The sequence below is a fragment of the Peromyscus eremicus genome, chromosome 11 (assembly GCF_949786415.1).
Source record: "Peromyscus eremicus chromosome 11, PerEre_H2_v1, whole genome shotgun sequence".
Taxonomy (NCBI): Eukaryota; Metazoa; Chordata; class Mammalia; order Rodentia; family Cricetidae; genus Peromyscus; species Peromyscus eremicus.
Genome location: NC_081427.1, coordinates 32,774,845 through 32,790,892, shown reverse-complemented (window position 1 = coordinate 32,790,892; position 16,048 = coordinate 32,774,845). Strand labels below are relative to the sequence as shown.

The 16,048-nt window shown below is 39.5% G+C and overlaps 1 protein-coding gene across 1 annotated transcript; it reads right to left on the bottom strand.

Moving 5' to 3' along the window:
- Positions 1-1,103: 1,103 nt before the first annotated feature.
- Fbxo4 (F-box protein 4) lies at positions 1,104-14,544 on the bottom strand. The gene is made up of 7 exons (XM_059276621.1): positions 14,333-14,544; positions 13,090-13,325; positions 11,045-11,265; positions 7,600-7,675; positions 7,313-7,488; positions 4,245-4,420; positions 1,104-1,353 (listed from the first exon to the last, which is right to left on the bottom strand). Exons 1-7 carry the CDS (start codon positions 14,513-14,515, stop codon positions 1,264-1,266), a joined length of 1,158 nt encoding a protein of 385 aa, XP_059132604.1. The 5' UTR covers positions 14,516-14,544; the 3' UTR covers positions 1,104-1,263.
- Positions 14,545-16,048: the final 1,504 nt, after the last annotated feature.

Here is a 16,048-nt window from a genome sequence, read left to right as displayed (position 1 = left end):
CATCTCATGTCCTCCCTAATTAGACATACCATGATATGGGACCTGGAATGGTATAGAATTCCCCACTTCTCTGTGTCTCTGTTGCTTCAACTAAAACCAAGAAAAATATGTGGCTGTGATTTTACACAATTTGTCCTTTCTGAAGTACATGTTGAGTTTAATCCCTTATATATACTATTAAGAGGTAGGAGCAAATGGGATCTTTAAACGCCAGTTTGGGAGCTGCTTTCTTGAGTGGGTTGAAACTGTTCATGAGCTCAGTGGATTCATGAGTACATGTGTTAGCTCAGGAACATCCTCATGAGCTCAACAGATTCATGAGTACATGTGTTAGCTCAGGAACATCCTCTCCCATTTAGTCCCACATAGGTTTCTCTTGACATGTGAGGTCTAGCACAGCTGCCAACTCTACCAGCAAGACCTTCACCAGAAGGTTAAAATGGCAACGACAATCACCCGACTATTAAGAAAGAATATGAACATATGTATTGTACAGCTTTCTCCACAAAACAAAAATACATTTAAATACAGAACCATACAGCACCATTTACATTCCTTTCACTATAACTTAAAAATTCCCCAGTTCCAATGGGGTGCTAGGTTATTTCCTCTGTAAGACATGGGCATTTGGTGGGGTAGTATCACACATGTAAATCTCTGGGATGTTTTCTTCATGACCCAGAAGTTAGCAAGCACTTCCATGTTCAAAATTATTTGAACATGACAACTACTAGGAAAAACTCATTTGCACTGAAGCAATATCAGATATAATGTAATATTCTTTCTAGTCTCTCAAAAAAGAACAGAGGTTTGGGCCATAATATTAACGTAGTTCTATTGAAATTTTCATAATTAGTATAACTAGTATTGAGAACAGATTAAAAACTTCTTTCTGATAGCCAATTAGTGAGTCCACTGAAAATATCCTAAGCTAAGCAGGTTGACTATTTCCCATCACGGCAAACTTGTTGGCAAAAAAAGAGAAACCACGAGGAATGAAAGAATCACAAACTTTTGTTTTGTAGAATTTAATATTTTCAAAAAGACAGAAAATATAAAAGTTATCAAAAATGTGAGAGTTCATTTTGGGGAAAGGTAGGTAGTATGATTGAAACTTGCAACTGATTTATGGTCGAGAGTCAGGATCACGGCAGCCATAGCTGTCCTGTGTACAGCCCTCCTACAGAAATGCAGGAACAGGATGGACGACGGGAAACACACACCACGTCATGCCCTGAGGCTTCTGAAGGTCCAAAAGGAACATCATTTTGCATGTTTAGATTCCACTTCCTCAAGAATCCACTCAATGCCATTCAAGAAACCAGTCAGAGTTTCAGCCTCTATATCCTGGACCTGTGAGCAGGTGAGAGAGGATGCTGTCAGTTCAAACCAGAATCTTAGGGTGAGACACATTTCTCTAGACATTATTTTGTTTTTGAGCTAAACAATATGATCTAAAATAAAATGACCTGAACAAAGACTGAGTACATCTTTCAAGTACTATCATGTAAATCATGTAAATAAGTGATCTTCTCTTATGTCTTCTAACCATGTTAGTGTTAGTCTTATTTCTCAGAACTCAGCTCTGGAAATGGGAGAGACAGGCTTCTTGTACATCCTGGAAAACAATTCCTCCAAACGATCCACTTTAAAAACTAAAACACTTTTTAATGAACCTAACTGGCCAACTAATAAATGTGACATACTGCAGAGCTGACTGGAGCCGCATGGGCCTGACAGACATTTAGAGAACATTTTATCTAAAAACTACAGAATATACACTTGGTTTTCATCATATATTGGAACATTCTCTAGAATAGACATTATTTTAGACCACAAAATCTTCAACAATGAAAACAATTAAGTTTAAAAAATCATATGTATTTTTATGATTAAAGGCAGAATAAAACTAGAAATAACAACAAAAAACTAGAAATGGACAAATACATAGAAGTAACATGTTACTAAACAAACAATGGGCCATTGGATAAATTAGAAGGACAAATGAAAATGGGAAACAATGTTGTGGAACAATCTTTCTGTACCTGTGAATATGAATTACTCTTTGTTCTGGTGGAAGGTTCACCTCAGCCCCTGGCACTCTGGCATCCATATACCCAAAAGTCTGGAATGTTCTGGTGGAAGATCCACCTCAACTCCCCTCCCCCATCTCTTTCCCAAACCCGCCCCTTGAAAGCCCGCCAAACATGACTCCTCCCCCAGAGATGCTCAACACCATGCCCACAGGGTATTTAAGCTGCATCCCAGAAAACAGACACGTGGTTTTCCAGTCTCTCGTCCCTGTCTCCTCTCTTGGGGGCTGGAGAATCACCTGGGAATGCTTTATACATTAAACTGGTTTTTTTTTTTTCTAATGTGGTCTGATTTGGACTGCTACATTGGCAGAGAATGCAAAAACTTCATTCTCATTGTCTAATAAAAAGCTGAGAATGTGTTGCTATGATTGGTAAATAAATAAAATGCTGATTGGCCAGTAGCCAGGCAGGAAGTATAGGTAGGACAAGCAGAGAAGGGAATTCTGGGAAGAGGAAGGCTGAGTCAGGAGTCGCCAGCCAGACACAGAGGAAGCAAAATGTGAAGGCAGTAATGAAAAAAGGTACCAAGCCACATGGCTAAACATAGATAAGAATTATGGATGAATTTAAGTGTAAGAGCTAGTCAGTAATAAGCCTGAGCAAATGGCCAAACAGTTTTAATTAATATAAGCCTCTGTGTGCTTACTTTGGGGGACGCAAGTGGGAAAGATTTGTCCTGGCCATGGGCCAGGCGGGACACAGAAAAACTTAAGGTACACACACATACACACACACACACACACACACACACATACACACACATACACACACACACACACACACACACACACACACACACACACACACACACACACAGGGGTAGGGGCATATTTTGGGCCCAAGCCCCAGTAAATAAATAAGATTTCAAATAAACATGCTAATGATGTATCTCAGGGGTTTAGGGAAATCAGAGCAAAACAAACACCATATTATGAGATGGAAAGAAACAACGAAGAAAACAGTAGAAATAAATGAAACAGTGGTTTAAAAGATAAACAGGCCGGGCGGTGGTGGCGCACGCCTTTAATCCCAGCACTCAGGAGGCAGAGCCAGGCGGATCTCTGTGAGTTCGAGGCCAGCCTGGGCTACCAAGTGAGTTCCAGGAGAGGTGCAAAGCTACACAGAGAAACCCTGTCTCAAAAAAAAAAAAAAAGATAAACAGTTGGTTTTCTGAATTTTAAACAAAATCAACAAACGTTTAGGTAGATAGGAAAAAAAAGAAAAATCTTTAACCCCAGCACTTGGGAGGCAGAGGCAGGTAGACAATATGGAGTTTCGTGTCAGCTATCATTTGAGAAAAAGGTTTCATTATTCAAACAAAATTTAAAGCACTAACCCATGAGATGTACATTTTCAGGGGTGTTAGAAACCAAACTCGTCAGTCCCCTACCTATTGGGTAGGTACTTCATCACTGAGCAATATCCTTAGCCCCAATGACCTGTATTTTTATATGGGAAATGCTACTCATCCTAAGATTCTTAAAGCATACACATTGGTGCTGAGAAAACCACAAGAGTGGGGTCCTTAAAACTACCCCCAGTTACTGTCTTTCTGCTCCTACCATAGGAGGGGTGAGCAGGGAACAGATGACCATCCAAATTTATTTCCAGCCATCAGTCAAGCCCTTAAAATTCACTTTAGAGTGGTAGTTCGTTTCAAAAACAAATGCTGTCGTTCCAATTAGTGTTCCCTAAAGTTCTATGTGTCACAGGCCTGGTCCCTACCCCACACTGCTGTTAGGGAGTGGTAAAATTTTCAAGAAGTGGTGACTTCTGGAAGGTCACTTGGGATGTTCCTTGAAGGTCATCCTGTGATCTCAGCCCCTTCCTCTTTCTCTTCCCCTTTTGTTCCAAGACAGAAGTTTCCTCTATCTCTATATCCTCTATACTATTTACAGTATGATAATCTGCCTTGCCACAGGCTCAAAAATCAAGAGGGTCAACTGATCATGAACCAAAACATAATCTGAGAGAAAATATGCCTTCTTGTCTCTTTAAATTATTTGTCTTGGGTATTTTGTTACCATAAAAGAAAGCTCACAAACACACATACATGCAAACATACATGTGCACATATATAAATAAATACATACAATAGAAAGTTCACTAAAAATAAATTCTTTGTCACCAGAGCAGTTAGGACCTTACCATCCATGGGTGGTTTAGAAGATTGAGACGCAGCTCATGAGCTAAATAAAAACAGGGCATTCTTTTTACATCCGCTTGAGAAATACAAGATAAAACCAGCATTGGTCTTCCTGACGATCCAAAAGCTGGATCAGTCATGGCCATAATACGAGAAAATTCATCTTGCCATTCATGTCCTAAGAAATTTAAAGTTAAAATTTGTAATTTACATTACTTATAATTACTCTAAAAATAATTATAGTTAAAAACAGTGCACAAAGGAATTAAAATTTTTACCAGGATTTAAACACAAAAAACTGCCTTTATTGCTAAATCTCCCACAAAATTGTATTAAACTCGCTTTCAAAGATAGAAATTTTGATGATGACATAAAGAAATATAGTAGTCACAAGAACATTCAGGTGTTCCGATTGTTTAAAGTAACTTTCTATGACATAATTTTCTCTTATACATTCAGCAACTGTCTGATTACTCTTTCTTTCAAAGGCCTTACTTCCAATATCTGAGCATAAAATTGGCTCTATTTTTTTTTTCATCCAGATTTTTTACCTCTGCCTTTTTACTGGAGGGTCCAGATCACTGACAGCATGTGGTAAACAAAATTCCCAAGCCATTCCCCTTTATCAGCCTCCCAAGAAGCTTAGCCTACAGATACAAGCCACTGTTTCTTTTCCTGTCTCAAAACTTTTAGATTTAATGCTAGGCATTTTATTTAGAAAAGCAGTTAGAGACGGAGGTAAAGAGGACCGGCTCTCAGAAGCAGGCATGTTCCTTTGACTGTTGGGCCACTAACACAGTGGTTGGAGTCAAAGTAGTCTGTCGTTGGTGGAATTGGCCTCTATTGCTATAGTTAATGCCAACCCAGAGAATTCAAATTCTCTCTGCAGTTAGGTATGATAGATCACACTTGTAATACCAGCAATCAGGAGGATGGGGCAGAATAAATGCCATGAGTTCAAGGCCAGCCCAGGCTATATAGCGAGGTCCAGGCTGTTTTTACACACCAGCGTCATTCTTAGGATGGTATGCCCCTAAGTGTAACATGAATTTCTAAACGGTCTTATTAAATAAAAAACTCAGGGGAGCCAGGTATTGGGGTGAATTCTGAAAGATCAGAGAAGCAGAACAAGCCACAGCCAACCTCACCTCGCCAATTCCTCAACTGATCTTGTTTCCTCAAACTGAAAGCATCTGAGTCCTCACCTGAATGGATATTAGCTGAACTGCTGCTCAAAAGCCTAAAAGATTAAAAAGCCTCTAGTTCCTCGTCCTCTCGCCTTATCTACCTTTCTGCTTCCTGCCATCACTTCCTGGGATTAAAGTTATGTGTCTTTCCCAAGCAAAGACAGGAGATCTCAAGTTCTGGAATTAAAGGTGTGTGCCACCACATCTGGCTCCGTTCCTAATGTGTCCTTGAACTCATAGAGATTCAGACGGATCTCTGCCTCCCAAGTGATAGGATTAAAGGCATCTGTGCCACCATTTTCTGCCCTCTATGTCTAATCTATTGGCTGTTCTGTTCTCTGATCCTCAGATAAGTTTATTAGGATACACAATATATCAACCACACCTAAGCATGAGTTGTGGAAGCATTCTTGGTGTCCAAGCATGACTACTGAATTCTGCCCTGTATTGATAGAAAGGTCTTCTGTGAAAACATCCTTCCCTCCACAGAATCAGAAAACAAAAGAGTACTTGCTACAAATTCGATTCCTACCTCTGTGCTCAGGCTTTGGTTTCTACCCTTCTCTCAGGAGCAGTCGGTCTCTGGTGGAATAAGAGGCAGAGGGATTTCTCATCCTATCACTGTTGATAGAAAGCTATGGCTTCATCTGAGAAAATGATATAGAAAACAGGGCCCCTCTCACCTGCATAGCAGCTGACCAACACATGCCTCTTTCCCAAGGACTCAGAGGGCTCCTGTCCTACCACTAAACTTTTAATGAAAATCTAGCAGAGCTCCATAGAAAAAATTCAGTAAGTAGGTATAGATTATTTTTTTATCCTATGTTTTAATTAAGTAATTTATTTTTATCTATCATGCTTGGGATTGAGTCTGAGGCCTCAGTTATGACCTAGGCTAATACTCTACTTTTTTCTGCCCATTTTACAGGGGGCTATTGGCACCAACCTGGAAAGACTAGATGAAAGTGAGATCTCTATCAGTTTTTGCTCTCAGTCTTATCTCCACCAGCAAATACAGGGGCTGACCTCTGCAACTATTGGTAACTCACCAATTGCTGGTTGAACAAATCAATCTATCTTTTATTTTGCTATTAATTTTTCCTTTTACAGTCCTATAATAACAATAATTTACTATTTTATTACGAATAATTTATCCAGGATTTCTAAGTATAATTGCCTCCAGGACTTAACAGATTGGTAGAAAAATAAATTCATTGTAAATTAAAATCAACACATTAAATAACTATGATATATGTATCATATATATTATATATAAGCAACATGCATAATAAATCATTTATTGTATATTTATATTCTACCTTGTACACAAAGGATTTGGAGGAAATTATAATAGTGGTTCATGGTCCACTGATATAGCAATGTCACCAAAACAATATTGTCTGTGACAATTATTCAGAGTATATGGAGAATATCATCAATCCACTAATTTAATTAATTTAACTTTAATCAACTCAACTAACATCCTATCCCCACACCTCTCTACAGTATGGGTAGAACAAACCAATACATCTTCAGTTACCTACATAAATTATTTGAATATATCAGAGGCAGAGAAAGCATCAGTAGTTTTAAAATGTAGAACTATACAAAAATATGGCTATAGATATCAGGACTCCGTGGTGCTTGTAAAAACCGGATGTCCAAGATAACAGGCCAAATCTATGGATTACAATGTGGCAAGCTAGGAAGTCCCCATGCAGTCCTAATGTACAAGGTTTGAAAACACTAGTGACAGTAATGGCCAGAAAGTCACAGTGGTAAAATCTAACTGTTCTATTATTATGGTGCTGTAATGATATGATTATTTATTTTGCAAAGAATGAAGTCATAGCACCTTGAAGAAGAAAGAAAAGAATGCTTACGTTTGTGAGCTTCGGCATTTGCCACATAGATGAAGCCGTCTACGACTTCACACACCTTCTGAATTTGCGGAATCACACTGTAGCGGCTTCCTTGGTGTTCATCTCCTTCACTCTGTAGGCTGAACATCTTGTTAACTGTACTTGTATGCTCTTCCCTTGCCCTGTCTCTTTCCTTTCTGCAAGAAAAAAAAAATGTAAACATAAGAAAAAGACATTAACCAGGTTCCATCCCACCAAAACGTTCCACTGCTGATGTTTCAGGCAGCCCACTGAGCAGCCAGCCTTACCTGGTAGTTGAATATAATATAAGGATGTTGAATTTATGTTGATTGCTCAGCTGGAAATTGACTCCAGATCCAATACCTACATGAGAAAGTCAGTTATACAAACAAGCCAATCATAAAAACATAAAAAAAAAATTCCACTGAAAAATTATGCAGTGAAATCGAAAAGAGCAAAGAAAAAAAAACAGCAAGTTACATGCAACTGTGGAATAAAATGCAATGCTTGTGATGAAGACAAAAAAGTTGTGTGGACTTGTGAACTCTGACTCACAAGGCAGCACAAACACAGATAGAGAATTAAGTACAGCTTGGCTCGTGAGTCTTCAGTCATCATTACAAACATTACAGCAGCAGCCGGGACATGGTAACTACTTCTATTTATCCTCAGTGTTGACTCCTTTCCTTATTTTATGCTTTCAACCTCCACTGGCCTTATAATCCATGTATACATTCGCCTCTTCATCCCCTATGAAAAACTGTTTATAAACATGTGGTGCAGCATTAGAACTGCCTTAGAAATGGAGCCAGAACTGCAGATGCTGAAATTTGGAAAATTAGAGTGATGTGGATTAGAATCATAAGCTTACTAGGACAGTCACTTTTTTGTGAGACTGTTTCAACACAAAAAAAGAAATAATCTATCCTGGCTTCAAGGATTGCCTGAGATCTAATATGTGATATCCTTAGATTGCTAATATTGGCTTCTTACTCCTTTGTGTCTGAGTCACCCAACACTGTTGCTGTCCCTTTCTTGGCCTCTTCTGTTTTGTTGTTGGTGTTGTTGTTGTTGTTGGTGGTGGTGGTGGTGGTGGTGGTAGTGGTGGTGGTGGTGGTTTTGCTCATGATCAATGTCCTTTTTTGGTCTCCAGGAAACATCCTTGATTCCATCACTCTAGTTCTTTCTATACAAATGTCCCCTCAGATCTGTCCACTTCTCTCCATGGCCATTCTCCTTTTAGTACCAATTAAAAATCTGGAATCTAACCAGTCCTCTAAATCCTCTTGCTTTAACTAGCCTTTCTTGCAGTAGCAGATACATTGCTTAATGACACATATCTAAGTGTTTCTCTTCTCTACAAAGCCACGGGCCTCCAGATATACAAACAAATCAATATAGTCTGACCCCACTTACCTCATTAGAGAGAACTCCAGTCTTTCATTCCCCTACTTCTTGAATTCTACTTAAATAAGCTATGTCATGTCAACTTATGTCACCATTCTAAGTATCACATGTGTAGATTTGGACTTGTGGGTACTAAAACTATAACTATCCCAAACCACATGATCCTCTGCTCCTTCTGTTATGTTAGCCCACAGAAAGCACATGGAAACAGAATCAAATATTTCTGCTTTTGTTTATATCAGTTTAATTTCCAAAAATTATTCTTTCAAAACATGTCTAACCTGAGCCCAACTTATTATGCAACCCATATTCTTCTTTGATCTTGTAGACTTTTTCCAGCAATCACTTAAGTCTCTGTAAGAAGAACGTAATTGCCATTTCATAATTATCAAGTTTCCTCATATCTTCTGGCTTGTCCTGAATTGTTGCTTCTACTATGAGTCCTTGCCTGAAACTGGCCTGCCTTAAGTAATACTTCTCTTGCCACGGGCTCTCAGTTATCAGAATTGCTTATTTCCTCATACCCTATGGTGAAGAAGTGAGCTGATCTCTCTACTCCCAGTGACTTGTCAAAACCATTACTCAAGAACCATCTGGAATAGTTCCATCTGAGAAACACACCAACCAGCTGGAGAGTAGTCTCTGTTCTCAGCTTTATCGCCCATCATCATCCCCTCCCCCACGTAGATTTCAGCATGCAGTGCACTATCTTTCCCTCCATCCTCCTAAACTTCCAAGTCCATGTGGACCTGAACCACTTACAACTCTCAAATGTTAATTTTTCTAGCTTTTGTTCTTCTGACCTGGACACACAATCTGTAAGCCATTCATTTACCGTGTGTGTGTGTGTGTGTGTGTGTGTGTGTGTGTGTGTGTGTGACAAAACGCCATGACCAAGGCAACTTACAAAAGACAGCACTTAATTTGGAGCTCATGACTCCAGAGGGTTAGAGTTCTTGACCATCCTGGCGATGGTCATAGCAACAGGCAGCAGGCAGGCTGTAGCAGTAGCTGAGAGCTAACAGTTGAGACACAAACATGCAGAGGGAGGGCTAACTGGGAATGGTGTGTGACCTTTTGAAACCTCAAAGCCCTCCCTTAGTGATGTACCTCCTCTAAAAAGGTCATGCCTCTTAATCCTTACCAAACAGTTCTACCAACTGGGGGCCAAGCAATTGAATATATGAGACTATGGAGCACACTCTCTTTCAAACCACCATAGTGTGGAACCTGTAATGTGTCTGGCATTACAGATACTAGTAAAAATAAAACTGACAAGATCCCTAGCTCCTGCCACCAAAAGCAGTAACCACAAACATCATTCTCTTCTGGTGAATTCTTACCCTAGTGAACAACTTTAAACCCAACAGGAACTACAAGGCAGAAATCTGTTCTCCTTATTACAAAATCCTTATTCATGGTATCAACTTTCATCCTCAGTGTTCAATTGTTTTCATCCAATGACCCCTTTCATGTTTTTAAATCATAGATTATAGCAGCTTCTTTAGGCTCTTCTAATGAGTTCTTACTCAGGAACTGGAATAAGCTTTCTAAAATGAAATCTTCATCCTCTCAACCCTCTGAGGAAACTTCTTCAACAGCTCCCACATACTCATGCATCCCATGTGGTGGTGGTGTTTACCCAGCTCCACTCTTGCTAGGTTTACAGGCACCCCAGAACGCTGTGCTTTTATCCTTCCTCTTTTAAGGGGATACAGCTACTAATACTCAAGAGTCTCAGCAGGCATCATCTTCAATGAGCAGCCTTCTTTGGTTCATATCTTTCTATTCAGAAACTAACGGGTCACCTTCTAATTACCTAAATACCTGTCTGTGTTCTCACTTAGAGCCATTGTCTTCGTGGAAGACCAAGACTTGTTCTACATCTCTGTATCTATGCAATCTAATGAGTAAAGCACATCTTACATTGTGCATCAGTACTCATGTTTATGATACTTTCCCACCTTACCAAAAGGTCACACCCTGTTTTGTGGGTTGTTTTTGTTTTTGTTTTCTATAGAGATGCGATAATACAATTCTTTTTCAAAAATCCCATCATATATAAAATAATTTGCAAATAGGTGTTCAGTGATTTTCCTTGGTAAGTTTTTCATATGGTAAACATGATATACACTGCTAAAATATAATAATCTTTTTTAGCATATTAAATTCTAAATTATACAAATTTGAGAAATTAAGAACAAACATACTTCTTATATTAATTTTTTTTCCCATTTAGTGGGAGCAGGGAGTCCATCCACCAATTTCTATATTTTGCTACAAGATTTAATTTAAAAACATATTGTATATTAGCATGAAAATTACCATCAATCTGTCTATGAGGCAAACCAGCAGTTGGGCAAAGTTCCTCAGAAGACATCAAACTCAACACCAAAGATGTATTCAGTTCTTCCAAACCTGGTCCAAACATAGCAAATCGGGGTTCGTTCTGAAGGATCAACGAGTGTAGAAAAGAGGTGACAGCTCCATACACAGGACGGCTGGCTTTCAAGGCTCTTCTCGTATGTGGACAGCACATTTTATAACTGCATAAAATTGCCACAATTAGACAACAAAATAGAAAACATTTGACTTCTTCATTTGAGAATATATCATTTATGGAGTTGCAAAACACAGTAATATAAAGAGTATGGTTTCTACCCTCCCAGACAGTTGATAAATACACCATTGTAGCATGTATGCAGAGTGCCATGACAAGGAAAAACACCAAGTGATAGAGAATGGGAGTGATCATGAAGCTGCAGGGACCTCCGCAGGGAAGACGTTATTTATGTTTGTATCTTTTCTTTAGTTTCTCTCATGAAACAGCAATATTTGTTTGAACAGTTGAAACTAATTGCATAGACTAGTAACTGTTCTCTTCCTGAGAAAGATTTTACTCCTCATCCTTGAGTATGTGGCAACGTCTGAACAATTTTATTTTCACATCTGGGGAAGAGGGGGCTGTGCTACCAGCATCAACTTAGTAGAATCAGAGATGTCACCGTACATCCTACAATTTCCAGGACAGTCCCCCATAACTGCTCCAAAATGTCAATAATGTTAAGATTAAGAATCCCCATAATTAAGATAGGCTACAGACACTTAGCATTAAATCCCAGAAAATTTAAAATATTACTAAAGCCACTAATATCAGACTTCTTAAATACCCTTTTAATACTCTCCAATACAATAGTTCATTCAAACTATTAAATAAATACACAGGAAGGCCCAAATATACATCATTGAAAATTAGCAAAATAAAAACCATGTGAAAGAAACTATGTCAGCTCAGCAGGCCAATGTGGCCAAGCCTGATGATGTGAGTTTGATCCCAGGGACCCATATGATGGAAGGAGAGAATGGACCCCAAAAGGTTGTCCTCTGACCTCCATATGTATCATGACAAGTGTGTGCCCACCCATATATACACACAACAAATAATACATAAGAGTAATTAAAAAAAAAAGAAATGTCATTTGAGATTATCTATAAAGATCATGGTACATTTTCATCTAGTCATCCCATACTACCTGACATAATAACATCTGGATTAGAAAGGCTGAGTAACAAATAAAATGCAGGTGGAAAAATTCTAAATGTAGCTACTGAATCTAACACAGTACAACAATTCTTACCCAAAGATCAAAGGTTCTCTTAATTTTTTTTATTATGCTTTAAATGTGGGGTTCACAATAAAGTTGGTTTTACCTACATACAGTGACACATTCTGAGGGAACATGGTAGCATTGAACAGTCCCTTACATGCTATGCAATATGCAAATCATATATCCTTTCTGAGAACCTCTACATCCTTAACACAACGATTAAATCTTTACGTTAAACAAGTACAGGAGTAAACATACACAGAGCAGATTCCCACAGAATCCAACATGTAGCATTTGTTCAGTGAAAATAACTTTCTCATGTGCATGACACTCAAGAAACAACAAGGCTTTGAGGCGATAACAAGATCTTATTTCTTAGACTCTCAAAAATGGTTTGCTTCCCTACCAAAAAAGAATTGTTTTCTGATCTCTGGACATTCCTTCTCTGATTATGAAAAGGCATTACAATTTAACAAAATGGAAACTATTAGAAAGGTTATGAGAATGTTAAGAAATGTCTACTTTCTTGCCAACTTTACCACATATAATGAATTTAAAACTAGTTAGTAACCACAAAAAAATAACAAAGGGTTAAAACTGTAAGGGTCTTATGAAAAAAGTCAACTAGCTCTACCCATCATTTTATCAAGGGGCCATTCAGACAAATTCCATGCAACAAATTAGTAGCAGAGTCAGAACTAATGTGGACTATTTGGTATAAAATTTAGTATCTCTTGTTAATTCACAGAAATTGATACTTACACCTCCATGTAATCAAAACACTTGCTGTCGGTGACCTCAGATATGGGCTTTTTTAAGATCTCTAGGTCTGGAAGTGACTTCCAGTCCACAGAAGACCAAGCAGGAAGGTCCCGCAACAGAAAATACCTCCAGAGAATTGGGTCTCTTACAGTTTTATTCCAGTACCGATCTGTACTTCCCAAATGGCACAGATCATGGGGAGAGAGAAATGACAAAATATACAGCTGTACATCGATCTGAAACAGAAACACGTGACACAGAAGAAAAAGGAATAATTTGTCTTGGAAGACTGGTGATAACTTAGATAATCCACAAAGAATTGCTATACTAAAGGTCAACTGAATGAGTCACTCTTTATACTACTTAAGTCTATTTTATTTTCCTTTCCTTCAGAGAATAATCAAAACTCAACATTTTAATTCCTAACACATCTGAAACATTCTTGAAAGCTCAAGGCTCTGTCTTCCTACTTTTCAAGCAAGATAATCACTTCCGTATTTTTCTTCCCATAGGTATTTTGATATACCACTTAATAATTTTTTTCCTCAAAATAAACGTGTATCTAGTGGAAATTTTTCTGATTTTACTACTAGATCAAATGAAAGCATGTCGATCTGTCATCTGAATTTCTCTATATAGTCTATTAATCCATTTCAAAGGACACAGGACAGAAACTTGGAGGGTTTTCATTTGGAATGACTGTCAGTAGGACGTACCAATAATTCAACTGAGATAAAAAGAACTGTAATAACCAATAATGTCTAATCTCTTCATTTCCTGATCTTTCTCTGAAACTTTAAATAACATGCACTCCCTTTGTGACCTGTTCTAACTTGAGGTTATTTTCAATTTCGTTTATTTTTCACTATGTGGCAGTTTTGTTGTTTAGGATTATCAGACTTGCTTGCTCCAGGCGATGATCCCCTAACTGGAATGAATACACTGAGACCAGGACTGAAGATAAGATGTGCAGAACAGAGACAAATGGAATACTTTCCCGAGCTAACCCGTTTCCTTCGCCACATTTCCAGATATCCTATTGGGACGACTGACAGTCTATGGGTGATCGTGCTGGTCACCAGTGTGGGTTGTGGGGCGACCTTGGCTGGCTGGGGGGCAGGGACACGGTGAGTCCATGTCAGGGCGACGCTGGCCACTCTCCTTCCAGGCGAGCACACACCCGGAAGTGGCTGTCCTGCCGCCCAGGCCCGGGGGCTGTGCGCGGCCTGCGGTCTCGGCTCACCGGCAGCCGCGTCAGCGCGCTGGTCTCCTCCGCCGCCTCCTCCCGGGGCGCCGTCCGCGCCGCCCGCTCCTTGCCCACCGCATGCCAGAAGGTCCTCCAGCCGCTCAGGATGGCGGCCTCCAGGCGGCTCCAGTCGCTGGCGGGCGGCGGGGAGCCGGCTCCGCGGGGCTCGCTTCCAGCCATGGCCGTGGCCGCGCGACACAGCCGGACGCACCGGCTTCCTGGCCGCTCGGCCTCCGTCTCCGCCTGCGCCCGCCGCGCTGGGCACACCCGGGCTGGCCTACTGGGCGCGGTTCCGGGCCGAGGTCCACGCCAACCATGGCTCACCCGCTTGCTTTCTTACCACTGCGGGAATGACTGTCCCCTCCCGCCCCACCCCCTACCCCAGACTGTACCTTCTCTCGGTCCCTGGCTCTATTCACTGCAAGGACCTAGGAGGGTCGGCTTGTGGAGTAGCCACCCTTTTCTGTGATCTTGGGCCTAATGACACTTGCTTCCCGTAAGAATTAGATGTAAGTGGGCCCTGTATGTGCATCTGTGTTTTGGAATCACCAGTTTACCGCTTTCTTGGAGCTTAGTAAAAATTGAGCCTATGGATACAATCAGGAGTCCGTGGAATTAAAGTTCTCCAAGAAACTACATCTGTATTAAAGATAGTGCAGGATGTGTGTTAGTAAGCTTAGCAAACATCTGGCCCTTAAAAATGTTTTAAGATTTAATTTAACTATATGTATGTAGGTATTTACATCAACATGCAGGTTCCTGCAGAGGCCAGAGACACATTCCTTGGAGCTGCAATTAGAGGCAGTTGTGTGCTACCTGCTCAGGTCCTTCCTCTGTAAGAACAGTACATGTTCTTCACTGCTAAGCCATCATCTCGCCATCCCCTTTACCTATCTTAACGTAAATAATGTAACATCTGAAATCAGAAAAGATTTAACCAATTTTATCTAGGTTGTCTACATAATGCCTCCATCAGTGTAGGTGGTAAATGTATTTGATATACGGCCTTTGTTCTGTGTCTGTCATAGTTCATGGTAACTGCTTCCACAACTCAGTGTGCCCTTCAAGGTAACTCGAATACAGTCTCTAGCCATGGTCACGCTTATCTTGCTTACATAAGAGTTGTTATTTTCCCTCAAAAAAGCCCAATCGTTAGGTACTTTATACCAAAATGGTGAGTTTAGGCCCACTACAAAAATTTAAGTACACTAAAAAATTGTTCAATGATCTATCATAAAAGGACAGGATGGAAGAAAATTTGATAGGAAGAGAAAACAGAATGTGGTATTCTTAAAAGTAACTAGTGAATTTTTAATCTTTCAAAAGCCAAGTCTGTTCTGCTCACTTTAATCTTAAAAGAAATTTAAGAAACCAGAGGTAGACGATAGAACAAAATAATATTATACAGTGCTGGATACATTTCTTTAGGAAAGACACAAACACCTGTGTGGTAGCATGTGTCAGTCATTTTCAAGTAGATTAATCTAATCCCCAAATCCATTCCAAATCTAGACTTGTCACTTACAGGGGATACTTTAATATTCTCATGTTAAATTATTTAAAATCTTTTAAGAATATTTAGTAAGGACCAAAACATGTTACACCGCAGTAAGACAAATTACATCCCAATCAAAATAACCTAAAGGTGTAAGTAAAATCCTGTTCTTGATAACAAGCATGATAGGTGGATTCCACATAATTTAGTTTAAAATC

Bases quoted from the DNA above. Each gene is read 5' to 3' on its own strand.
- Fbxo4 (XM_059276621.1), bottom strand. From the start codon at position 14,515: ATGGCTGGAAGCGAGCCCCGCGGAGCCGGCTCCCCGCCGCCCGCCAGC. The intron at 7,489-7,599 runs GTAAGGCTGGCT...TTTTTCTTGCAG, and splicing joins ATATTATATTCAACTACCAG to AAAGGAAAGAGACAGGGCAA. The intron at 4,421-7,312 runs GTAAGCATTCTT...TAAATTTCTTAG, and splicing joins AAATGCCGAAGCTCACAAAC to GACATGAATGGCAAGATGAA.